The sequence below is a fragment of the Trachemys scripta genome, chromosome 3, assembly GCF_013100865.1.
Source record: "Trachemys scripta elegans isolate TJP31775 chromosome 3, CAS_Tse_1.0, whole genome shotgun sequence".
Taxonomy (NCBI): Eukaryota; Metazoa; Chordata; order Testudines; family Emydidae; genus Trachemys; species Trachemys scripta.
Genome location: NC_048300.1, coordinates 42,932,662 through 42,958,787, shown reverse-complemented (window position 1 = coordinate 42,958,787; position 26,126 = coordinate 42,932,662). Strand labels below are relative to the sequence as shown.

The 26,126-nt window shown below is 45.1% G+C and overlaps 1 protein-coding gene across 2 annotated transcripts in view; it reads left to right on the top strand.

Moving 5' to 3' along the window:
• The window catches only part of RD3 (retinal degeneration 3, GUCY2D regulator), a 31,414-nt gene extending 6,886 nt beyond the window's left edge, over positions 1–24,528 (top strand). For both annotated transcript variants that reach the window (XM_034764556.1, XM_034764555.1), the window contains exons 2-3: positions 11,153–11,473; positions 22,019–24,528. In XM_034764556.1, coding sequence (XP_034620447.1) covers positions 11,172–11,473; positions 22,019–22,316 — 600 coding nt within the window. In that variant the 5' untranslated portion in view covers positions 11,153–11,171 and the 3' untranslated portion in view covers positions 22,317–24,528. The remainder of the gene's footprint in view (positions 1–11,152; positions 11,474–22,018) is intronic.
• Positions 24,529–26,126: the final 1,598 nt, after the last annotated feature.

Sequence of the window (26,126 nt, the reverse complement as noted above, 5' to 3'; positions counted from 1 at the left end):
AAACTGAACACCCTTGCCCTGCCCACTGCCCTGCCCCTCCTCCGAGGCCCCACCCCCTGCTCACTCCATCCCCCCTCCCTTTGTCGCTCGCTCTCCCCAACCTCACTCACTTGCTCATTTTCATTGGGCTGGCTCGGGGCTGGGGTGCTGGAGGGGGTGAGGACTCCAGCTGGGGGTGCGGGCTCCGGGGTGGGGCCAGGGATGAAGGGCATATAGCCTGTGGAGTTATTTCCTGCTAGGGTGACCAGATGTCCCGATTTTATAGGGACAGTCCCGATTTTTGGGTCTTTTTCTTGTATAGGCTCCTATTACCCCCCACCCCATCCCGATTTTTCACATTTGCTCTCTGGACACCCTATTTCCTGCAGCCTGCCATAGGCACCAACTCCGTGGATGCTCCGGGGCTGGAGCACCCACGGGGAAAAATTAGTGGGTGCTCTGCATCCACCAGCGGCCAAACTCCCCTCACCCCCTGTCCCCCCCAGCGCACCATGTCCCCGCTCCTCCACTTCCCGCCACCAAACAGCTGTTGGGAGGCGCTTAGGACTTTCCGGGGGCGGGGAGGAGCGGGAATGTGGCGTGCTCAGGGGAGCAGGCAGAGAAGAGGTGGGGCTGGGATGGGGATTTGGGGAAGGGGTTGGAATAGGGGCAGGGAGGGGGCGGAGTTGGGGCAGGGACTTTGGGGAAGGGATTGGAATGGGGGTGTGGAAGGGGTGGGAAGAGGCGAGGGAGGGGCAGGGCCTCATGGAAGGGGTGGAGTGGGGTTTTGCAGTCTGTTACCAACCAACTTTGAAGTTCTCAGCTATTTTGACTTGACAATTGGTGTACGACTACAGAAAGGTGTGTATCTGTGCTGTGCCAAGAGTACTATACCATTGTGATATCAGAGATGATTCAACCAATCACCACCCTTACTCAATAACTAATTTGCATCCTACAGTTTCATTGGTTGTATGAGGGAGACTTCACAGATGGTGGATTACTTGGCCCGACTGCCACACACTTGTGCCTAGCTGCCACCTCACATATCAACACAACCAGCAAGTCCAAATACAGATAGCCCCTCATCCCGGCACACACCCCTTATTTGCCACCAACACAAATCAACCAAAATCTCCCAGCACAACACAACCCAGGCACAAATCAACACAGCTTCCCATCATAACACACATTTGCCACCCTCACTCATACTTGCCATAAACTTGAGTGGCTAAGTGGCAAGTCCTTCCTAATAAGCATATATTGGGCTACTGTGACAATGCAATAAAAGTCAGTAGGAAAAATCACTGTAAGATGCTATACAATTTAAGGGTGTAGAAAAAAGGTATATATTATATGAGAAACAGTACACATAGTCTCAAAGAGAGAAAAAGTTGTGTGTGCAACCCTAATTTTGGCACTAATAATAATAATAACCCTAATAATGTGCAGTCCTTAACATTCTCTTAGTGTAGTTTTTTGTATGGAATGTGGTACAATTTGCAAGCAACACTGAGATGGGTTTCATCTCAGGATATCAAACCTAATATTGATGCTCTGGTTGATGCAAAACGCTGCCAGCTAAGTGGCCAAAAATGAAATGACTGTCAAAATTAGCACTGACTTTTAGCATTACAATTTTTAAGAAGTTAATACATGGACTTTTAATAGCATACTATATTACTCTTGATTTTTTTCATTTTTGACAATACTTTTGTATCGTTGTATGGAAAAATTTCAGTGATGCGGCCCTCAGGCCAATGCACTAGTCCTCATGTGGCCCTTGTGGTGATTTGAGTTTGAGATCCCTGGTCTATGAGCCAGAGGGAGCACATGCAGGCTGCTTCCCGGGAGTTGTGCGGTGTGGCGGCTAGCAGGGAGCCCGTCAGCCCTGCTGCACACCATTGCCAACTGAACAGTCAACAGCCTGCCAGGATCTCTTTCTGACCAGGTGTTCCAGTTGAAAACACATATGGGCTTGGTACTTTCCTGGCTCCTCAGTTCATTGTCTGCACTAGCTCCCACATTGATTTCCTCCCTTCCTGGCCCTTCCACTTCTACATCTTTATATTTATAAATGTTTAAGGGAGCCAGAGACAAAGAGCACAAGGGGGAACATGGACGGAGTCAAGGGAGGAAGAGTTGGAAGAGGAATGGAGGCAGCCACAGGGAGCTGGTGAAGATACAGGGGATGGAGTGGCCCATCTCTGGAAGGAAATGCTTACACAGAAAGGGCCGTTAGTTTAGCTGTTTACAGCTAAGGTTACTCAATGGCATTTCCTATGAACATGATCACTGACAATCAAGGAAACTCCCCTTCGGTCAATATTAACATCCAGCTACAGGTACAAGTATAGAAATATTGTATAATCCAGGTACAGGTATAGTTATATATGTACATTGAAAAAGCAACCATGTAAAATATACTATCTGATGTCAAACATGGTCAACTTTGAGGAGAAGGTGTTTTTTCCAAAAGGAAATATAGAGTTGAGTAGGCAAAATTCCTCAAACTCTACACTACTTCTGGAGTGGAGATTTTTATGAACAGTTTAATATTTTTAATTTATTAGTTTTTGACCAGTTTATAAACTGAGCATGGTCAAAGCCAGCTCTCTGAAACATGAATGGACTACTCTGAGTAGCAGCAAAACTGACTTATTGTCCAACAGAAGGATTTGTAGCCAGATGCAGCACTGTTGTTATTTAACACAGATGGCTATGTTAGCCCTGTTCCCCAGAAGGGAGCCAGGCTGAGCCCTCTTGGTCATCAGCATCCTGCAACCTGACTGTAAGCCCCAGTCCTTTGTGTCCTTCCTAATAGAAAAGACATTTCATGTTACTTAATGATTAGCCCGAGTGTGGACTTTAAATTGAAAACAGCAGTTGCAATTAGTGGAGCCCCTGGTCCCTTCCCTGGGCTGAAAAGACCAATGGCAGGATGAGGAGGGGTGGCTTGTCAGTTCCACTGAGTGTATGTGGCCAGTTTCCAGCACTAGAAAGGAAGAGGATGGAAAAACAGCTTCATGCAAACAAGAACCACCTAGGGACAACTAGCACTGACTGTAGCTTTGCGTGAGATGCTTGGACAGGATTTTCCCTCTGTTAGAAAACAGGCAGTGTGAATTGCAGGCCATCTGCTCTGCCTGCCCTACACCCTTCTTGTTGGGGCGTGTGATTTTTTTCAAAAGCACCTAGGACACTGAGGACTACAAGCCCTGTTGAAAGCCTGTGGGACTTGTATTCCCAAGTCATTTAGGTACTTGGTGGGGACTGGACAAATCAACCTGCTCAGGCAAAACTCCCATTGATGCCAGTGTGCCTGAACTCTTTTCAGAAGTGATTATCATCTTGCAGCACCACTCTGATGCCCGGCTACAGCAACACTTTTCAAAGCTGTACTCCCTCACAACACTAGTCTCTTTGATAAAGAGCCACTGAAACAGATCAAAAAGCTGAAGGCCATAAGAAGAGCTCAGCAAGATCGTACCCATAGTGAGTCAGTGGGAATTAAAATCCAGGTTTCCTGAGTCCCAGTTTCCTGCTCTATCCATTAGGGGCCCTGCTGCCTCTAATAAAACAGCCAGCAATGGCACTAGCTGGAAGATGATGGGCGGTTATAATCTGTTCAGCTTCACAAGTTACCCTTACAGGGCCTAGCTCTCCTCTCACTAGGCTGTGCGTACACTGGTGCGTATATACCAGTGTGAGGTCAGACTCAGACAGTAATAAGAACAGGCTAATTGACAGGAATATAGCACTAATTAGCCTGTTGGCTGCAAAAAACATTGGTAAAATACCCACACGTTATATGAGTGACCCAGCTCAACCTGTATCAGATGAAGGAAGGTGCTGCTAAGTGTTGTAGGTATTTGCATCTTTTCTAAATAACTGCAGAATAGTTTCTCTTTAATATAAATTACCCAGTCATGTGAGTGAGAGTGCAGAGACATTTAAATCTTTACAATATCTTAGTTCATTCTACCATCCACTTTTTCTAGCAGTGAGCTTGCCTCAGTGCCTCTTACTGGATCTGTCAAGGTATCTTAACCTTTAATAACATAGTGGTGAACACATGGTAAACTCACAAATACAAAAATACCATCTAAGTATGTAACAGAGCATAGATGCATTTTCGGGTAATGGAGTTATGGACTCGGAACCATCAGCCCACCATTCCCATGTGAGCTTAGTCACCTATACAGGTGGGTTAGTGATAATTACGAAAAGTTCATAATCACTTAGAACTCAAGGTACAACTTGGAATATCCTAAGTGCTTCTGGACTCCCAGAAGTAGTAGTGGTCAAAGGGCTTTTCTTCTCCATATGGCAAGGAAATTGTTTCAAAAGTGGACCTTGCCGCAGTGAGCCACACCTTTTGTCATTTCAAGACTGCATTACTGCAAGGTGCTCTATTCAGGACTACATTTGAAGACCACATGGAAATTCAGCTAGAGTGGAGCAAAACCCTTGCAGAATGGGGCAATCTTACCAAAAAAGGTTCCTCCCAATATATCACTATATTGGGGACTAGAGCTTTAGTCACTTTGCGACTTAGATATGAAATTCTCCTTCTCTCCTGGCTTCTGAGGCTGCTGCCATTTTCAGGTTTTAGATCTAAGCTTACTGGTGGGACTTTCAAAAGCACCTAAGTGATTTAGGATCATATGTTCCATTGAAAGTCAATGAGATTTGTGCTTTAAGTCATTTAATTATTTGAGTTGCTTATTTAAATGGTTTTGTGACGGTATGAAGGCATCAACAGAAGTGTAGAGGTATAAGGCCAAATTCAGACCTGTGTAAATTGGTACATCTCTCTCTAGGGGCTTCATCAGCTTAAAAATTTTATTAAAGTTAATGTTTAAAATCAAATGTACACAATTTGACCTAGAAAATCAAGGTAGAAATTATCTTGTTGGTCATCCTGCCTAGAGGAGGAGTGGACGTGTTGGTGCTTAGCTCGCAGAGTGCTTGAGATAATGTTCTGAAGCGTACAAGTGAAGTGGAAGGTGAATTACAATATGTAATCATTTTAAAACAAGAGCCAAACCAAATACATTATATACCACCTCTATACGTTGTATTAACTGCTTCACTGCTGGTTCTTCACACCACTTACTGTGCTGCTACTCTCACCTCCTATTAATGTTCCGTGTAAATCTGTGGAGCATCAGGACTTAGATGTGCAGTTTACTAGCAGCCATCATCAAGAGATGATTGAGGGAGAACTCATCAGGAAATTGCTTTTTTCCCCTGTGAAAAATTTCAATGAAATTTTTTTCATTTTCATTGAAAATTTTCTTCATCTTTTTGGTGTGTTTCATTAGAAAAACCCAAACCAAGACAAGCTTCAGTTTAAAAAAAATTTAAATCCAGTTTTCAGTTACTTAAAACTGAACATTTTTTACCTTTTTATGAAAATCCAATTTTTTGTCACACAAATGGACACTTTTCATTAACATTTTTGATTTGCCAAAAAAGCCATTTTCCATCAAAGAAAGTTTTTTTTTTTTTTTTTTTAAAAGAACATTTTTTACTAGCTCTGTTATGAGGCTTTCATTCTGCTAGTGCATAGCTGCTGCTACCTACCCTGTTTTAAAAAAAATAGACCCAACTGTTCAGAAGAGTTCATTAATTCTGCCAGACTTCATTTTGGAGTGCCCAACTTGAGACTCCTAGGGACTGATTTTCACAAATGTTGAGGATCTGAAGTCAAGGCCTCCAGTTGGACACTAAAACCTGAGCCATCCCAAATCCCTGCCTTCTTTTGTAAACGTGGCTGTTAGCATGGTTCAGCCATATGGTATAAAGGGACTAATGTTGGGACAACTCCAGGCTACTTCATAGCTTCTGCCTCCCTTGTTGCTAGGGTGACCAGGTAACCGTTTTCAACCGGAACACCCGGTGGAAAAGAGACCCTGGTGGCTCCGGTCAGCACCACTGATCAGGCCATTAAAAGTCCGGTCGGCGGTGCTGTGGTGCTAAAGCAGTCTAGTCCCTACCTGTCCTGGCTGGCACCATGCTGTGCCCCGTAAGCAGCCAGCAGGTCTGGCTCCCAGGTGGGGGGCCACGGGGCTCCGCACTCTGCCCCCACCCCGAGCACTGGCTCCACACTCCCATTGGCCAGGAACCAGCCAATGGGAGCTGGGGGGGGGTGCCTGCAGGCAAGAGCGGTGCGTGGATCCTCCTGGCCCCCCCGCATAGGAGCCAGGCCTGCTGGCTGCTTCCAGGGCGCACACAGTGTGGTGCCAGGACAGGCAAGCAGCCTGCCTTAGCCTCCCCCCGCTGCATCGCTGACCAGGAGCTGCCCAAGGTAAGCCCATGCCCCAAGCCCCACCCCCCTGCCCCAGCCCTGATTCCCCCCCCAAAACCCGGAGCACCCTCTTGCACCCCAAGCCCCTCATCCCCGGCTCCACCCCAAAGCCCTCACCCCCAGCCCAGAGCCCTCACCTCCCTTGCACCCCAACCCCCTGCCCCAACCCAGAGCTCCCTCCCACACCCCAAACCCCTCATCTGCGGCCCCACCCCAGAGCCCTCACCCCCTCCTGCACCCCAACCCCCAGCCTCAACCCACAGCCCCCTCCTGCATTCCAAATCCCTTGGCCCCACCCCAGACCCCACACCCCCAGTTAGAGCCCTCACACACACCCCGCACCCTAACCCCCAGCCCAGTGAAAGTGAGTGAGGGTGGGGGAGAGCGAGCTACCGAGGGAGGGGGAATGTAGTGAGTGGGGGGGGCGTGGGGCCTCAGGGAAGGGGCAGGGCCTCGGCGAAGGGCCTCGGGGAAGAGGTGGGGCTAGGGTATTTGGTTTAGTGCGACTAGAAAGTTGGCAACCCAACTTGTTGCTCACACAGCAATGGATGAAGCTGATAAATGACACTGTGATATTTAACTGGTGCCATCACAACATTTGCATCATGATGCAATACTCTTCGTTTTGGGGCAAACCCTTTCAGAGTGTTAGGCCTGGATCCACAGATGTAGGATCACCCTGTTGGAATCTAGTCCTGCAAGATGCTGAGCACTAAAGCTGGTTGGAGGCAGGGGGAAATCCCCCATGGAAAATGTTGACTTTTTCATCAAAAAAACAAAACCTCAAAACCCCAAAATGTTCAGCTAAAAACTAAAAAAAAAATTGGGTTTTGAATTTTCAGTTTTCTGTTTTTAAAAAAAATAATCAAAAATGGTGATAAAGCAGATACTTCCTGTGAAAATCTTAATTTTGTTGCAAACAATCTTCCACTGGAAAAAAAATTAGATGGAAAATTTTTGGCCAGCCTACTGAACCCGCTTATTGTGTTGACTTAAATATTTCCTCATGAGACGTCTCTCCACGCCTCTTATTCGGTTAGTCCCAAGCGTTTTGCAGGATCAAGGCCCTTAGCCCATCACCTGGTTCATATGCCCCTTTGAGTCATGGCATGTCATCTCCTGACTGATCTAGAACTGGTTGACATTAGCCTCTCTGTAACCTCCACTGCAAATATCCTTTGTGCCCATCCCTGAGGGCTAACAGTCTGAAGCAGCAAGGCATGTAAGTGTTAGGAGTGTTAGCAGAAGAAATAGTAGACGTTGTTTTGTGCATGCTCTTCTTCATGCTCTGAGCACCTGCTTCGGACTCTATACTGACCATTGTAATGGCGATTATTGTTGACACAATAGAGTGCTGTTAAAATGACTACACTAGGAGGAGCTGGTTGGTGTTGAATGTTCTGCCCAAATACAATATAAACACATCCAGCAACATAGGTGCATTTAATTTGAAAATAGTAGTCCAAGCATATGCATGCTTTCACTTCCCCCCAGGACAGCCCTCGCTGTTCCATTAATAGTTGTGATATTGCCTGTTTGTACAGTTCCAGCACACCAGAACAGTCAGGTCATCTGTTTTTAGAAGTCAGTGGGGGTCCCAGGGCCTTCCCTTGGTGCATGTAAGTCCTCCATTTAAATCAAAAGCTCTGCATGACACTATGGTTAATACAACTGCTACTGCTACCAGCAATAATATAATTAGAGATGAGCTGACCCCCAGATCCAAACCCCTTTGTGTATTAGATAGGAGGAGAGGGTGTTCACATTTGAATTCCCTGTTCCAGACCTGCCTCTCTTGTTTTGGTTCTGGGTCAGAACCTGAACCTATTTTCAGATGTGGCTGAAATATGAGAGTGGCTGGTCTTGAGAGTTCCACCATGTCCTGGAACAAGCTAACACACACAACTGACAGGTTCAGCTGAAACAGTTTCAGGCTTTATTCCAAGAAAACAACACAGAACATAGCAGGTAAGGAACCAAGCAGCTGTTGTGTTGAGGAGACTGTGACTGGCACTCACTGAATTCTTCTATAGCTGGCATGGGCAGCCTCTGGTGGGCAAAAACCAATAGGGGTAAACGATACTAATTTAATTACAAACCCTGCACAGGCTACCTGAGTTCCTTAAGCAGCAATCAGGAAGATGGAACTTTTGTGGGATCAACTGATCTTGTGAGGCTTCTACTACTTGGTGCTGAAATCTTATGATGGCAGCTCATAGGACTTTAGTACCATTGAGCCCAAAAGCAGGATTCAGCCTCAAATCCAGGCCCTAGAGCTGAGCCTAGATCTAATCTGCACCTGCACGCTCCTTCTTCAGCCCATTGTTACTGACACAAAATTGTCCCTCCAGTTCTTTTCAATTGAGGATCTCAAAGAATTTCACAGATGTTATTGGCCAAGCAAAGCGAGGCCCTAAACACAACTTGATGGCATTTCTCTGTTTGTCTGTATGCAGCACAATAACTTTTGAAGGCCGCATCCAGTGAATTCCAGAACTTCACGGAATGTGCTAGGCATCAATGGGCAGAATCCACTTGATTTTGGTGACAATCAGAAAACTTGAAAAAACGTTTGTAGGAATGTCAAAGAGACTGACACAGTCCAACCCCGTTCCCGCATGCGAGTGGCTTCTCCTCGTTGCACTGCTCTCAGGGCATTACATGGCACCCCACACAGTTCTGCCCCTGCACAGGCAGGAAACAGGCCAGCCCCATGAAGGGGGGATACACTTTGTTGCTTACGTAGTTGAGCTGTAATGATCCCTCCTCCCTCCCACCTCAATCCCCTCCGGGTAGGGTGGCCATTCACACATTCCTGGGACACTGGGCATTCCAGTACTTCTACGAATGGTGTGGGCCTGCCCCTGCTGGTGTGACATCAAATGTGCAGTGTGTTAAGGTCACGCCACGCAGGAGGTGCCATTTTTTTAAAAGCATGTAGCTCTGCCCCTGCCAGCGTGACCTGTGCAGAGCAATATTCTCTTCAAAAGGGCATCCCCCATCCAATACTGGACAAAACCACATGCAGTTTTGTCTGAGTACCTGATGGGGGCAAACCCTGGAAAAGCAAATGACTGTTCAGTTTAATACTGAATGAGTGGCCTGCCTACTTCTCGGACCCTGCTTCCACCACTAAAAATGCTTCCTCTAAGGCTTGGGAATGGGGGGAGAAGCAGGGACCTGGAGGGGGGTGAGCGTTGGCAGGGGAGGAGGAGTGGAATGGGAGGAATACAGCTCTGCCTACCTAAGCAACATACGCAATGAAGTGTGTAACCCTCTAGGAAAGAAGACACATGCAGAGCCCCTGGCATGGGGTTGGGTGGGGGGGAGAATGGGACACCCTGGTATGGGGGAAGGGATCAGTCAGGGGGCACAAAGAACCCCTGGTGGTGGTGGGGTGCAAGGAATAGCTGAATAGAAGGGGGGGTGGAAGGGTAGCACATGGAGAACTTGTAGAGGGAATGGAGAGATGCAAGGAGCCTCTGGTGCATGCAATGAACTCCGCTGACAGAAGCTGAGGAGTGTGTGACCCCTGCCCCCAATTTTATCAGCTCTCACAAAGCTCCTGTGGGGCAGGTCAGTATCATTGTCACCATTTTACAGATAACCTTTGTGTGCCTTGGTTTGTATAAGTGACTTGCCCAAGGCCAGGCAGTGTCTCGGTGTCCAACAGGGCCGCCCGGGGGGCCAGCTGTCTGCTAACTACTGGCCCACACTTCACTGCCATTAACTAGGAGGAATTCCTTATGACCAGAGCACTAAGATATGTCATCAGATACAATACTATGCTGTGTTCATTAGCAGGATGTGGCTGAGAAGGGAGTGTAGCCAGAGTGAGTGCAGGATGTGCTGATTCAGCACACTGCCTCAGTCTGCTGGCAGGACTCGGGACCCCTGGCTGCAAACTGGAGCTACCTCTGCCAGTGGAAGCTCCAAGGGAGGGTGGTGGCGGTAACACAGCTTGTCCTCCTTTGGCGTGAATTGCTCCTGGGGTGGAGACTTTTACTGGAACAGAAAGGTGTGAATGGTAGGAAGGAACCATAGTGATGGTTATGGTGTTAAAAACATGAGAGAGAGAGAGAGAGTGTGTGTGTGTGTACGTGTACATACAGGAGAGTCCCAGCTTTACTCTATGACCTTGGACAAGTCTTTCTGCCTTTGTGTGCCTCAGTTTCCCCATCTGTAAAATGGAGATGATCATATGCACTTTCCTATCCTCAGATGGCCACATGTGAGATATCATTGTAATTCACACCACTTTCCATCAGCACCAGTGAAGCTGCCCCCAATACCTGATCAACTCCTGAGAGCTCCATTGCTACTGGAAGATAACTGCAGGAATATTCAGGGCCCAGCTGTGGGTTGCAGATGGCGTGGAGCCACTCTGTCCCACAGAGGGTTTGGGAAGGATTGTCCTACAGTCCCTCTCTCAGCTCTCAAATATGCAGGGGTTTGGCAGGGGAAGCTGCTCAGGCTTTGGCCCTGCCTCTGTTCCCTTTAGTGCATTATTCTTCCCCATGGTTAAATGAATAGAGCAGCAGGCACTGTGCTCTTCTAAGCTCAGACGCTGTGATTGTGATCCGCTGGCCCTTTAATGCCTGGGCATAGTGTGTGTGTGTGGGGGAGGCAGTGTCTCCTTGCACCTTCCTTCTCCCCCTGCAAACCTGCACAAAGGCCAAGCACAAGTGGGCCCCTATTGATGAGATTTTTCAAAAGTGCTCAGCACCCAGCAGCACTTACTGGTCTAGGTGGGGAGGTGTTGGGTGCTGAGCTCTGGAAGATCCAGCACCGCAAATTGGAGAGATGCAGCGTACGCAGCGAAAGCATTAACAATAATGTGGTTTTTTTTTTTCTTTACAGGTAAAAGAACTGGACAAGCATGTCGCTGGCTTCCTGGTTCAGGTGGAATGAGCCACCGAGCCGGATTTCCCAAAGGAGCCCCACAGAGATGGTGGTGGAGACACTAATGATGGAACTAGGCTGGCAGATCAAGCAGGCAGAGAAACAGCAACGAGAGAGAGAGAATGAGTATCGCAAGATAAAGACGGGCGTGGACTACGGCTGGCTGGTTAGCTACCCAAAGCCTAAGCACAGCTATGACATCAGCCCAGGGGAGCGGCTGCAGCTGGAGGACATGTGCACCAAAATACATCCCTCCTACTGTGGGCCAGTCCTACTCAGGTATAATGGAGGCTTTGTAGACACAGGACTGCTGCGCATCCCACGCAGTGAGGCAGATTTCCTAGTGGTTAGAACACAGGACTGGGAGTTGGCATACCTGTGTTTCAATGCAGGCTGTGACAGTGACTCATTGTATGACCACTGGCCAAATAACCGTTGTGCCTCATTTTCCCCATATGTAAAACAGATATAATAATACTTGCCTTGCACTGTTGGTATGAGAGTTAATTAATGTTTGGTGCTTTCGGATACCTCAGATGAAAGGTGCTACAGAAGTATTAAGTATTATTCATTATTTGTTATAACGAGAACCTCAAATTCACAATCAGAAAGCAACACTACATGTACGATCACACTGATATTTATTGCCATTTACTACAGCTGATTATTTCAAATGGAAGCAGAATGGTTCAAGTGGAAGTAGTCTGGGAGGTTATGGGAACAAAGATCTAACAGTTTAGGGTCAAAGTCTGTTAATACAGGGGTGAGAGATGAAAGTATTTCCTGCTGCAAAGAAGAGATGCAAAAAGCAACTTCCAGCTGAGAGAGGCTGAGAACGAGCGCCTCGTGTTTTGACCAGCAAAATGCTCCATTTTGGCTTACTTTGTAGAGTTACTATGGAGGGACCACGAGGGTTTGTGTTTGAGACCTGTAAGATGCACATAGTCTGCCCAGACACTGGCTGGGGGAAGCTCTGCTCACTGTTGAGTCAACCTCGAGTAGAGAGAGAATTATTTACATTTGATATTAAAGATGGGGTCTGCACTGAAGTCAATGCAGCGAGCCTGGTGTAATCAGGAGTGACTCCAGTGAGTAGTGCACTTTTCCTGGAGTAAAACTGATTCAAGTGAGAAGAGAATCAGGCTCTGAGCCTCTCTCCCTTTCTTTTTGTTTTTTTAAGATACATTTCCCATTGTTTTGATTAGGAAACAAAAGATTGGTGGGGGGGAGCTTAGACCTTTTTACAAGCACTGAACGTATATCCCAACGGGGCTAATGCTCTCCTGTTTCCCTCTCTCTGGCCACCAGTGCCAACAATGCAGGGAAGTGAGCCACAGCACACCCTGGGGCCCTTCTGCTGCTGCCCACGGATCCTTCATGCAAATGCAAGGAGACTGGGAAAGGTGCTCCTCTTCCCCCGGTGGGGGAGTTGATTCATTCCTGTGGGATGGGATGGGGAGACTGTCAGAGGCTCCTCTGTTCCCTTGCAGGGCTCCCAGGTGATGGCAGAGTCTAGGATTTACTGATGGTTTAAACCAAAATGGCCAAATTGGCCCCTGCAGGGTTTTACCAGTATTATTCATCTGAAAGCAGAACAGTTCAAAACAGCACTGGCCATACACTCATTCACACCCTGAACACAGAACCCATTATAAACCACACAGGAAGGAACGGAACCTGAGCTCTTTTCCCCTGCCTCTGGAGGACTGAGCAAGGATCCTCTGGCAGATGGGCGTATCCCATGAGACTGGCTTCCTGTGATGGCAGTGGGTGGTTACTGGCGAAACTTGAGGCTCCCATCTTCTAATGTTTAAGCCCAAAATCAATCTGACGTACAGCACAGTTCATTTTCTCCCTGGGTCAGATCACAAGAGAAGCTGAGCATTTGCATCTTCCATTGACTTCTGTGGCTCCTGCAGGTGCTCAGCATTGTTCAGGACTTGGCCCTACATTGCAGTAAATACATCAGCTCCCTAGTACTAGTTGGCTGTGTTTGTGAAGCAGTTGTGACTAAGGACAATAGGACATAACCTTCTTTATTAAAAAGGATCCATCATCATCATCATTAATTGTATTACAGTATCACCTAGAGGTGCCGCCAAGGCCCATTGTGCTAGACACTGTACGTGCACAGAGCCAGAGATACTCCCTGTCCTAAAGAGCTTACAAACTATTAGACGAGACAGGCAAAGGATGTATTATCCCCATTTTACAAATGGGGGACAGAAACTTGCCGACATTAAGTGACTTGCCCAAGATCACACAAGATATCTTTGGCAGAGCTGGGAATTCAGCTCAGAGCTCCAGAGTCCAATGACTTAATCTCAGGCCATCTCACTCTCAATCCTTCCTCTCTCTCTCAAAAATAGAGAGCATCCCATAACATTCTGTCATGCTATAAGTATAAAGATCACCATTAGTTTAAACACAACTGCTTGTAAAATAATCATCTTGCATTTAAAAAGACCCACAAACTTGTCATTGGAAAATCAGAGGCTGCACAAACAGTTGTAGCTTAGAAGAGGAGCCTTTGAGCGAGACAGCATACAATTCTGCATAACGTGTTCCAGTGAAGTGCAGATAAAAGGTTCATCGGGATTGCACAATAGCTTTTCCTTCCAGTTCAGGCATTTGAAGGGCCACTGTCCCTTTTTGATACTCAGCAAGTTGATTATAATAGTCAGACTCCATTGTTAGGGGCTATGTCATAAAATTACAGGGTTCATTCTGTTCATTGTATTTGCTATTGTTGGGCAGGTCTCTTCCTTTGATAATGTGAATGAATTGCTAAATTAAGAGTCATAGTAAGAAAAAACATCCGATAGCTTTTGTCAGCAATACCATGTGCTCCTCCAAAAGACCCAGGTGATTTTCATATGAGCACCCCAGTCATCATTTGACTGATATCTAGCAAAAGCAACCAGGAGCTTTTGCTAGATATTAGATATATGTCTGCAAATTCATTCTCTTTAGATATTAAAGTTTTTAAATTGAGATTGTCAGGTCAAACTGGCTTAGAATGTAGGTATTGTACAAAATGAGCATTTGCACAACCTAACACAAGTAGATATGTTTCTCTGGTGGATTTTTTCCTTTTCAAATTCAAGAGGGATCTAGAAATAGGCCCAAAATGAAACCTTAAATTCAACTATCTTTTCCATCAAATTCCAAGGGATTCTGATTCATCTCCTGCCAACATAAACCTAAAACTCATTCAGTTTTGCTCTGGGTTGAATTCAAAATCAAAAGACACCTGTTTTATATATCTAGGTTGAAATCTTTGGCCTCAGTGAAGTCAATGGGGGTTTTGCCATTGACTGCACTGGGTCTATGATTTCGATCCTAGTACCCAGATGCTAGAGTGATAGGCACATTAGAAATGCTGACATTAGCCTAGATGGGCTGATTGATCCAGTTTAGATACATCCCACAATGGTGAAATTTTCAGGAGCATAGTTGATCTCACAAGATTTCTACAGTTGGATCTGAGATTGTGCAAGAACAGCTTGTTGGATTTCACTGCTCTTTGAACTTCAAACCTACCCCTAATCCAGATCTGATCACTGCCTGTTTGGCTCATCTCTTGCCGAAAGTGAAACTGACTAGAAACAAAAGTGAAACCACCCACTCTGTTTACCTTGTCCAAGATGGAGAGAAATGTAAAAAATTGCGTACTTAAGAGCAAATCAGATTTTACTAAACTAAGGTATCATTAATACCACAGGTTATTAAGGGTTATAATTTAGTAAGGACTATAAAAAAGGAAGCAGATTTTATAGTTTACCTGACATTGAATGAAAATCAAATTACTGAGATCAAAAGTTTATTTGCTTACAGTTTACCGGCTTAGCTGCAAAGCTGATTTGTTTGGAGGGTGGGAGTTGGTGTGAACAATGCAATCTTTTGAACGTTAAGTAATTTTCTACAGTAAAGCTGTTTATTGCTGCAAAGTATAACCAAAATGTTGTTTAACAAAATAAATTCGGGAATCAACTAGCGGCTTATCACCAGCATTTAGCAGTTAATAGTTTATTTAAGCAATTCAAATAACATATAGCCCCACTTAAGCAAAGCACTTAAGCATCTGCATAACTATAAGAAGTTCTTAAATCCCACCAAAACATATACTTAAAGTGAAGCCTCATTCATGCTTAAGTGTGTTTCTGAATTGGGGTCGTAGAAAGAACATAAACAGGCATGGTTAGTGCATTGCTCACAAAATGGGCTGGCGTACAGCACAACCTGAATTAACGCCAACTTCCACTGGACAGTTCCACTTTTAACCTCAGATATTTTAAAGAACAGCTTTGTTCACAAATTATGCTTTGTAAATAAAGATGTAATCTTCTGATGAGTAAGAAGCCCCTACTCAGCACGAGGGGTTTTGCTAATCAGAATGGATTGTCTGCTTTGAAATTATTCTCTGACAGAACGCTAGGGTGTTAATCCAGCCTAGAAGAATGGTGACCCTGATTCCACTGAACAACTGCGTGTAAGAACTTTGTGTCCTAGGCCTGGTCCACACTAACCCCCCACTTCGAACTAAGATACGCAACTTCAGCTACGTGAATAACATAGCTGAAGTCGAAGTACCTTAGTTCAAACTTACCTCAGGTCCAGACGCAGCAGGCAGGCTCCCCCGTCGATGCCGCGTACTCCTCTCGCCGAGCAGGAGTACCGGCGTCGACGGCGAGCACTTCCGGGATCAATCCAGGATCGATTGCTTACCGCCGGACCCGGAGGTAAGTATAGACCTACCCTTAGTGTAACAATAGACACTGGAATTGATGGATACTAATCTCTGTGCCTTGTGAATAGTATTACCGCCACTTCTGTGTCACACCTTTTACGCTGAAGCCAGTACTGCTGGATCAGTCAATATTGCATTCCACACTTTGACTGATACTCCTGCTAATCTGACTAATACTGGCATGGAAATGCTTAGTATATGATGGTCTCCATATCTGAGAAAAGATTCAGGAATGCACCAAGGGAAATTCTGAATGGCATCAGGGATGCTGACTGAAGAGATATCTGAGCCCTTAGTTATTACCTTTGAAAAGTCATGGAAGATGGGAGAGATTCCAGAGTACTCAAAAAGGGCAAATATAGTGCCAATCTATAAAAGGGTAAATAAGGACAACCTGGGGAATTACAGACCAGTCATGTTAACTTCATTACCCGGAAAGATAATGGAGCAAATAATTAAGTAATCAATTTGCAAACATTTAGAAGACAATAAGGTGATAAGTAACAGTCCACTTAGGGGAAGGAACAATTAGTTGCACACATATAAATTGGGAAATGACTGCCTAGGAAGGAGTACTGCAGAACGGGATCTTAAGGTCGTAGTGGATTAGAAACTAAATATGAGTCAACAGTGTAACACGGATGTTTACTTTTTTTGCAACATTCTGGAATGTATTAGCAGGTAAGCAAGACACGAGAAGTAATTCTTCCAGTCTACTCTGCACTGATTAGGCCTGAACTGGAGTACTGTGTCTAATTCTGGGCACCACATTTCAGGAAAGATGTGGACAAATTGGAGAAAGGCCAGAAAAGAGCAACAAAAATGATTAAAGGTCTAGAAAACATGACCTTTGAGGGAAGATTGAAAAATTATGTTTGTTTAGTCTGGAGAAGAGAAGATTGAGAGGGGACATAACAGTTTTTAAGTACATAAAAGAGTGTTACAAGAAAGAGGGAGAAAAATTGTTCTCCTTAACCTCTGAGGATAGGACAAGAAGCAATGGGCTTCAATTGTAGCAAGGGCGATTTAGGTTGGACATTAGAAAAAACTTTCTAACTTTCAAGGTAGTTAAACACTGGAATAAATTGCCTAGGGAGATTGTGGAATCGCCATCATTGGAGATTTTTAAGAGCACGTTAGACAAACACCAGTCAGGGATGGTCTCGATAATACTTAGTCCTGCCAGGAGTGCAGAGGACTGGACTAGATGACCTCTCAAGGGCCCTTTCAGTCCTATGATTCTGTGTGCTTGTTTTGGTATGTAAGAGAACCCAAACATTTTAGGGGGAAAACATAGTGACCCTGATTTTGTGATTAAACACTCTGCTCTGAGCAACCTCTGTAGCAAGTGTCTCTGGTTCTTTCTTGGGATGAGACAATATTTGTCTGACCACTCATCCCTCTGTTGTTGGTGATGGTTCCTCCCCTGCAGCATCCAGTTAATATGAGAGGGGAGCCATGCAGATTTCTTACCAGGGAGGCAGTTCGTTAACCATATGCCAGCTAAGCATTAGTTCCCTTGGCAAAGTCCTAGATGATGGGCAGTAGTGTTTAGTGAGTGGAATGTTCTGACTCCCTCCTCATCCTTCCTTCTTGGGTTGGAAACCGTCAGAATTTGATGTTTGTACAATTACTATATGCTCAGAAGAACATGTCTATCATTAGTGCTGAAGAAGGGGAAAGGTACACGAGAAAAAGATGCACAAACCCATTCTAGACGTTGAAATATGAGAAACAGGACCTGATGTGGGAAACCACTACCCTGCACACGATTTATTGATTACATACCAGTCACATGAGGGATCCCTCAACAAGTGCCAAACTTCAGGCCCAATCCTGCAGTGCTTACTCAAGAAACACTCCTACAGAGTTTTGCCTGAGTAAAGACTAAGGACTCTTATCTTAATGAAAGAAAGCACAGAAGTAAGATGATATCCATCTTGACTCATCCTAAGGGAGGGGGGAATCAATCTAAGATACGCAACTTCAGCTATGTGAACAGCATAGCTGAAGTCGAAGTATCTTAGATCGATTTACATTGGGTCCTCACGGCGCGGGATCGACGGCCGCAGCTCTCCCGTCGACTCTGCTACCGCCGCTTGCTCCAGTGGAGTTCCAGAGTCGACGGGGAGCGCGTTCGGGGATCGATATATCATGCCTTAACGAGACGTGATATATCGATCCCCGATAAATCGATCGCTACCCGCCGATACGGCGGGTAGTCTGGACATACCCTAAGAAGCCAAAAAGCAACAAAATTAAATTGGAGGTGAGGAGGAAACGATCTGAGACTGGGATAGTCAATACTTTTTTTAAAAAAATTGGAAAAATTACAGAAAAATAAAAGTTTTGCAATAACTAGCTGTTCACAAAAGTGGCTTATGGATGAAAAAAGTTTGCTGTCATATATTTACTCTGTTAAAAATAACAATAAGTTGATTTGTCTCAGGAAACGCAGTCTCTCCTGTGATGCACAAGTTGCCATGGTTAATATATATTTTTGTCCAGCAGCAACACAAATAGACATGTAAACCTCAGCTGGAGTGTGAGCTGGCTCTTGTCTTGAGCCTGTGATAACCTGCCCACTCTTCCTCCTGAGAAATAGTTCCTTCTTTGTTCCACATATATATTTTGCACCTTATATCTAGGAACATCCCTTACTTGGTGTGACCGGAGTCCCAGCGGGGGCCAGCTATAGGCACTCAATTAGGGTGAACTGCAAAGAATGAGGCAGACAGTCCCCATAAAGCTGGTGGATATTCCAATACTTAGATTTACCAAACCAGCATAAAACAGCTTCTTTATCACCTTACCTGTTACTCAGAACTCCAAACAACACAGTTCCCTTAAACTGATCCAGCCTCAGGCCTCCATGTCAAATATGATGAAAATTTCTGTAAATCTTATTTCATCATATAAAAGAAAAGGTTCTACCACTCCCAAAGGATTGGACACATTATCTCCCAGGTTATTGAATATTACAGATCTTACCCAAATACACGCTACAGCTAATCCTTATTAACTAAACTAAAATGTATTTAAAAACAACAGCGTGAGTATGGTTAAAAGATCAATATACTTACAGACATGAGTTCAGTCCACTGAGGTTCAGATTCATAGCATAGATGGTGAGCTTTGTAGTTGCAGAGAGTTCTTTCCGAAATAGTTCATAGGTTATAGCCGGGGTCGGCAACCTTTCAGAAGTGGTGTGCCGAGTCTTCATTTATTCACTCTCATTTAAGGTTTCGCGTGCCAGTAACACATTTTAACCTTTTTAGAAGGTCTCTTTCTATAAGTCTATATTATATAACTAAACTATTGTTGTATATAAAGTAAACAAGGTTTTAAAAATGTTTAAGAAGCTTCATTTAAACTTAAATTAAAATGCAGAGTCCCCTGGACTGGTGGCCAGGACCCGGCACTGTGAGTGCCACTGAAAATCAGCTCGCGTGCCACCTTTGGCACGCGTGCCATAGGTTGCCTACCCCTGGGTTATAGCAATGTCCAAATCTCATATTCAGGGTGTACCAGCATAACTAGGACCTCAGTCGTGCAACTCAAACTTCCCCCAATGAAGCCCAAGCAGAGCTGAGATGGCAGAATCAGGACCCCAGGATCTTTTATACAATTTCATGTCTTTTGACAAGTTGGAATTCAGAAGGTGTTCAGCAGGACTTTGAAGGAGGTCCATCACCGGTACTTAGCTATAGAATTAACATAAGGCCATATGCTTGTTCCTTCACCCTTCCCAGGACATTTCAAAGAGAGATGAATACTGAGATATCCCGTGTTCACAATTCATTTAAATTCTAGGATGTTCTTTTGATCTCTGAGCTATCAGAATCCAGCACAGAATCCAGCACAGGACTGTTGGTTACATTGTCCACACTACTCGTACATATGTAAATACACAAAAACACAAATATTATCTCCCCACATGTCTTTTGAGGGTTATTTATTTTGCAGGATGTTTAACCCTTTCTAGCCATGCGTCACACTTGGCAATTCCTTTTGCTGCATTTATGTGCCCCTAATGTGGTGACATTTTAATGGGCAGAGTCAAGTGGCTAAATCTACATTCACATTTTGTTTAAAAAGAACGAAACCTCAGAGAAATTATTTCAATCTTTTTTTAAACGGCAGTGAAACAGGCTTTGGGGTTGTTTATGTTCATTGAAACATGATCCTATTCAAATGCTATAGACTTCTGTTGTTCATGAAAACACAGAAGTGAAACTGACCATCCCAGTCTTGTTGGCCACGCTGTCCAACAGATAGTCAGGATGGTGAGAAGTTAATTTGATTTAGAAAATGATTTCAGTTATACTAATCTGAGTTCTGAGTACTAACACAAGGATGTATCATCAAATTCATTCCTGTGGAGTGAAAGATCCCTTGAGGGCACTTTTCCTACATGCTGAGGCTACTTCATTGGTGTTGAAAAGACCTCATTTTTGGATAGTCCCATCTCTGGAAGTTTCTGACTATAAGGGAGGGAATAAAGTAAATCCATTTGCTAGTTGGACCTAGCAAAGAGCCAAGAACACAGCCTAAGGGCACTGCTTAAAAGCAACACTTTGCCAATGTGCCAGCAACATTGTCTCTGTCAGTTAACATCTTTACATATTAACCCGTAAGCATCGCCCCTTCCCCCACTTGTTCAGTCCCTGCATCTGAGTCGGTCGGCCTATTATTTTAAATGGTAAAAGCATGTGCAGCTTACATGCATCCTGAACACTCATGTCAGAATGGGTTGACGGAATCAGACTCTCTCAGTCCAACTGGGAGTGTGCAGGGGTTCTCAGTGCCTCTGATAGTCAAAGTCCATAAGGGCTTTGTTTACTGCATTAAGGAACTGTTCTAAAGTCATTGAAGTCAGTGGGAGATCTTCCATTGACTGCAATGGGCTTTGGATCAGAGACTATAGGCTCAGTCTTGGCAGGTGCTCAGGACTTTGAACTCCTATTAGCTTTCATTGGAGCTGAGTGCGCTCAGCGCCAGGCAGCACTGGGCAATGCTCAGATATGTTTACTGTGCTACCATAGGAAGTGAAGCACATTGAGATGTTTGGCTGTGTAAAACTAGTGTTAAAACATGCATTCAGTGCCATTCACCAGTACAATCGTGCTTCACAATGATATTCTTGCACAGTAGAGGCCAAACAGTTAGAATTTACACATGGATTTACTTCATCCCATGTGGAAAAGTCCTTTGGAATACAGGGAATGATAATCTTGCCGTAGGATTTTAAATGAAACTATCCAATTCTATTGCAGAGATGTAATTTCCTAGTACATTCCATAGGATGGTTCAAAAAACCTATAGAAAGAACTTCATTCTTCAGGTTTTTAGGACAATTCCTGCAGCATCAGATTTCATTTCTATAGAAACCTATTGCTTTCATCACTATTAAATTCTGTAGTAGAATCTACAATGCTTTACAAGCATCATATAGTTTTGGTTTTATTAAATATATGCAGTTCTCAGCATTAAACAGTTATGGCTGTCTGTTCATGGGTGTAATTCACTAGCATTTAACTAGAACTAGAATATAGATGCTACCAGTATGAGAGTCGGGTGAGTGGAACTACATGCTCTCCAGGTGCAGGTGGGAACACAGCCTAGTGGTTAGACCACAGGACTGGGAGTCAGGAGTCGTGGGCTCTACACCTAGTTCTGCCACTGATTCACTGTGTGACCTTAGGTAAGTCACTCTGCTTCTCAGTGCCTCAGCTTTCCTACCTCTCAAATGAAATAATACTGTCTCTCTAGCCGCCAGTATTGTAGTGAGGCTAAATTCATTAGTGCCTGTAAACTGCTCTGAGAGCCTCCCTGAAAAGGTACCATAGAAGCATTATTATTATAAATACACTCTGATTTGCAGCACAGACCAGTGCTGTACCAAATTTGTACTGGACTAACAACTGTCTTATCATACGTTATGAGCTGATGAAATACCCCCAAATTAAAGTGCTCAAACCCATTCCCAATGGGAGTTGAATTTCTATATCGAACTCTGGACTAATGCTCAGCTTTTTAAAAATTAAAGTTGGCCATTGCTTGTACTTTTTCAGATTCCGGCAACTTATTGCTGAATACGAGCCAGAGGTACAAGAAGTAGCCCGGCTCTTCCGCTCTGTCCTGCAGGAAGCCACTGAGAAAATCAAAGAGGAAGACGAGGCAAAGAAGCTTGCGAGGCAGTGGAACACAAAACACAAAACCAGCCTGTCTCTAATGACATTTAAATCCCGGACCAGGATTTCCCCATTCAGCAGCAACATCAAGACCATTTCAGAGGACGTGGAGCGAGGCACTGAGCCAACCAGAAGAGTATGGAGTATGCCGGAGTTTAGGAGTGCCAAGGATTACTGACTCTATTAATAACCAGAATGAGATTTGAGAGAGAGCTGGTTTGGTTTTTAGAACGAGTTAACCATTATCTAGCCATGTGTTATTTCACTTGCATCCCAGTTCTCTCTCTTTCTGTCCGCCTCTGTCTGGCTCTCTCTTGGGAGCTGTGGCTATAGTGACAGATGGTGATGCACATAGTCTCTGTCACCTAGCATGTTAGCTTTGGCTATAATTTAGTGGTTTACAATAACTTGATGGTCAATGGTCATTTCTTATTTCAGTTTTATTGTTTCTGCTCATTGGAGAACAGTTTGGTGCATGGTGCATTACCACCACCCTCCCAGCCTTCTACCTGGCTGTCTGCAAACGCAGTGCACTCAACCACGTGAGACTTGTAGCCCCATTGTGTTAAATGGGATTCCTCATGTGAACATGCAGCAGTGAGGCTTGCAGGATCTGACCCACCAAATCAGGGTCCCTGATTGAGCTATTTGAGACAGACATTAAATTCTATTCATGTATGTGCTATAGAGAAGCCTCTTAACTCAACACTGATTCCAGCGTATTTCCACTCAGTGTGATTGTAAAATAATCTGTCTCTTCATGCAAAATCGATGACAAACTTCCTAGAATGAGGGTCACATTTTCAATAGCAGCCGATTTTTGCATAGAATTGTGGATGCTCAGTTTTATGCATGCAGACTTTTTTGCATGTGCAGGTCAGTCAGATGTCGAACTACCAGCTTTGCAGACACATGCTGTCTGCATGCACAAACATGGACTCCGGCACATGTAGATACTGCACGCATACAAGGCTGTGTGTGCACATTTGAGGCTCCATTAAAATCCCCCGAGTCCCTCTTAATTTTCATTTTTGTTGCAAGGAGAGATTAGGTTATAAACCCAAGTATTAAAACCCAACTGGATCAAAACTGTCTCATATTGAGATACCCAGGCAATTCCAGTAAGTGCTACAGCTCATATTCCATTTAATAAGTAGATGCATTGAAATGACTGGCAAGGTTGAGTCTGAAAGCAGATTACTGGAGTATATAACTAGGGGGCGGGAAATCAGTATTCACATATAAGGATTTTTCTATGTCCCAGAGTGTTAGAGGTCATTCCAACAAATTGCTGACGTGATTTATTTCCGCTGTAGGGAGAGAATGTAGGTTCGTTTCATAATCTTTTTGTCCTGGATATTAAGAAGAGAGCTTTTCTGGATATAACGGGTTGATGGCCAATGAGGCAATAAATCTTTTCAAGGGGGAAAAAAAATCTCAGACTATAGCAAAAGAGAGGTTCTGAAATTGGCCTTTTGAAGATGCAGGAAAATGCCAATGGAGATTTCTGAGTGGGCCCAACCTGCCATCCTTTGGGAGAACTCCTAATGGGAGGACTGGCTCTGCTGTCTGAAAAGTCTCTGATGCTGCATCGGTGCTAACGCTTAACATCTAGGGGCTCTTCAGCCAGTGGGAAAACTCCTAGGGAAGGACATAAGGGAAAGAGGCTCCCTGCAAGCTTTGCCTAGGGCAGTTTGACCCAGATCAGCATGATGGAAGGCGGGTTTGCCCCACTCCCAGAACCTGCTCAGCACCAGATATTGGCTGGAGGTGAAGCTTATTCACACAAGGGCCCTGTGTCGCTGGACTCTCCGTTTGCCCTCCAGCCCACTCCCTGGCAGTGGGGTTTCCCACACTGGCACATGGCCCCAGAACTCCTTCTCTGGGGTGGGCAGCACCCTATGGGTACGCTGGAGAAGGTAATGCAGTCTCAAGCTATGTTCACTCAGGTAGCTTTACCATGACCCATGACAACGCTCATGCCCTTTGCTCAATCTCTCCCTGTACAAACACATACAGAACCACGGACTGCCTCCTGAGGACCCCCCTGGAGCACAGGGCAGGGAGGAAAACTGCCTCAGAAGCAGGATGGTTAGTGGAGTGGCCCTGTGTGCAGTGGCCCTTCCATGGATGAGTCCTGCGGAAACAATCCACCCATTAGCCTATTAGAAGGGCTACACCGAGCTATTGAGCAATTTTGGCTTACATTTACCATTGGCAAAAACAGGCCCAGCTTCAGCCAGGTCCATAGGGTCATGGCTGCATGCAGCAAGGGCACGTTTGGCCCTTTAGTCAAGCTTTAAAAGGAACAATTGAAGCAGAAACCTGAATTTTTCTTAGGGAATAATTTGTACTGAGATAACGTTAGTAGCAGAATAGCTTGTTTTATTCATGGGGGAGGGGGCGTAGCTTGTTTCGTTCATGGGGGGGAGGGGGTTAGCTTGTTTCGTTCATGGGGGTGGGGGGAGGTTACTACATTGGTACAAAGTGCAGCTTTGTTGGTAAAGTGGGTAAACCCTGTACTAGGAGAGCTTTGCTGGTGTAGTAGACTGGTATTCCTATACCGATAAAGTGCTCCTAGTGTGGACGTAGCTTCAGGTGGGAGGTGTGGGGGTGGAGTGGGCATGTGTGGATATTATAAAAAGCAGCTTTTGCTAGCTGTAGCGTGAGTTTCACGGGCTGTCTTTGGGCCACTCCTTCACGGGGCTGGGCTGGCCCGGTGCAATGCTAGGTCTGACTTCTGCAGCATAGAATTAGAACATTAATGGTGTGACTGACTAGAAAGAGAGATGTTTTTGTGCCCTCGAACCACCTTCCATCGCTTCAGGAAACTCTTGTGCTCTCCCAGAGTTCTGACTATAACTTTGCCATGCTGTCTGTTGAGAGAGGGGGCAGCTAATCTGAAACCCGCCGCACTGGGTGCTGGAAGAGAGCAGTTTGGAGTGCATGGGTCACAGACCTTCTTCTCTCACAGGCACAGGGACAGCGTCAAATATGGCTGCAGTGTTCACTTGAGCACTAGGCAGAGGAAGTAAGGGGGGGAAGGGGGAGAGAAACACCTCAGCCAACCAGCAACACTCCAAGGTGGAATGGGCAGCCCTCTTGGGACAATGGCCACCTTCCTGACTACTCTGCACGAACAGGGCCTGGCCTGCCAAACCCTTACTCACATGCCCAAAGCCACTGATGTTGCTCCCGCAGTGCTGTGGGCAGTCGGCAGAGTCCTCCTACATCAGCATGCCACATGCCCAAATCACAGGCTAAAAGCAGAGCTGGGGGAGGACAACAGAAACTAAGGCCAGGACTAAATCTTCAGCAGCTGCCCAAGTATGTGCTGGAATAGCTCTTACATCCGCTCTACGTGAACCACTCTGGGCTGAGTATTCTGGCTAGATGCCCACTTTTGCACAGTGCTGGAAATTCTGGTCTCTTATTAGATGCATGGTCCTCCTAGAGAGAGAGATCACAAAGGCTCTGGCTGCATTAATGAAACTCAGGGCTTCCAAAAATGAGATCAAGTTTGAGCTGGGCTACTTCCACTCGGGGTCAGAGAGAGCAGAAAATCTGACAATCAGATCATTGGTTTGTGACTTGGTGTTCTGTGTGTGTGGTTACATGTGATAGTGCATGTTTATTCGTTTGTTTTAGGATATAAATTTGGAGGACAGAATTAGCTTGGTCTTAGCTCTCTGGTATGTGTGCACTCACTGCAGAGGGAACAAGAAAACCTAAACAGAAAAGCAGTAATCCAAACACTTAAAAAAACCTATGATCAACTTTTGTATGTATTAGCAAAACCACCTATTGTATTAAATGCTCTTGGATTGCATCCTGTGGCACTGGAGTCATTTGTAGGCACTGGCATGTTCTGTATTGGCACCTTTAGTACTGGGTGTATCAATGCAATATGCGATGGATTTCTGAGCAAAGAGGGGCGTTGATATACAGCTGTTATTACAACACAGAACGTGTCTGCCATGCGCTCGTT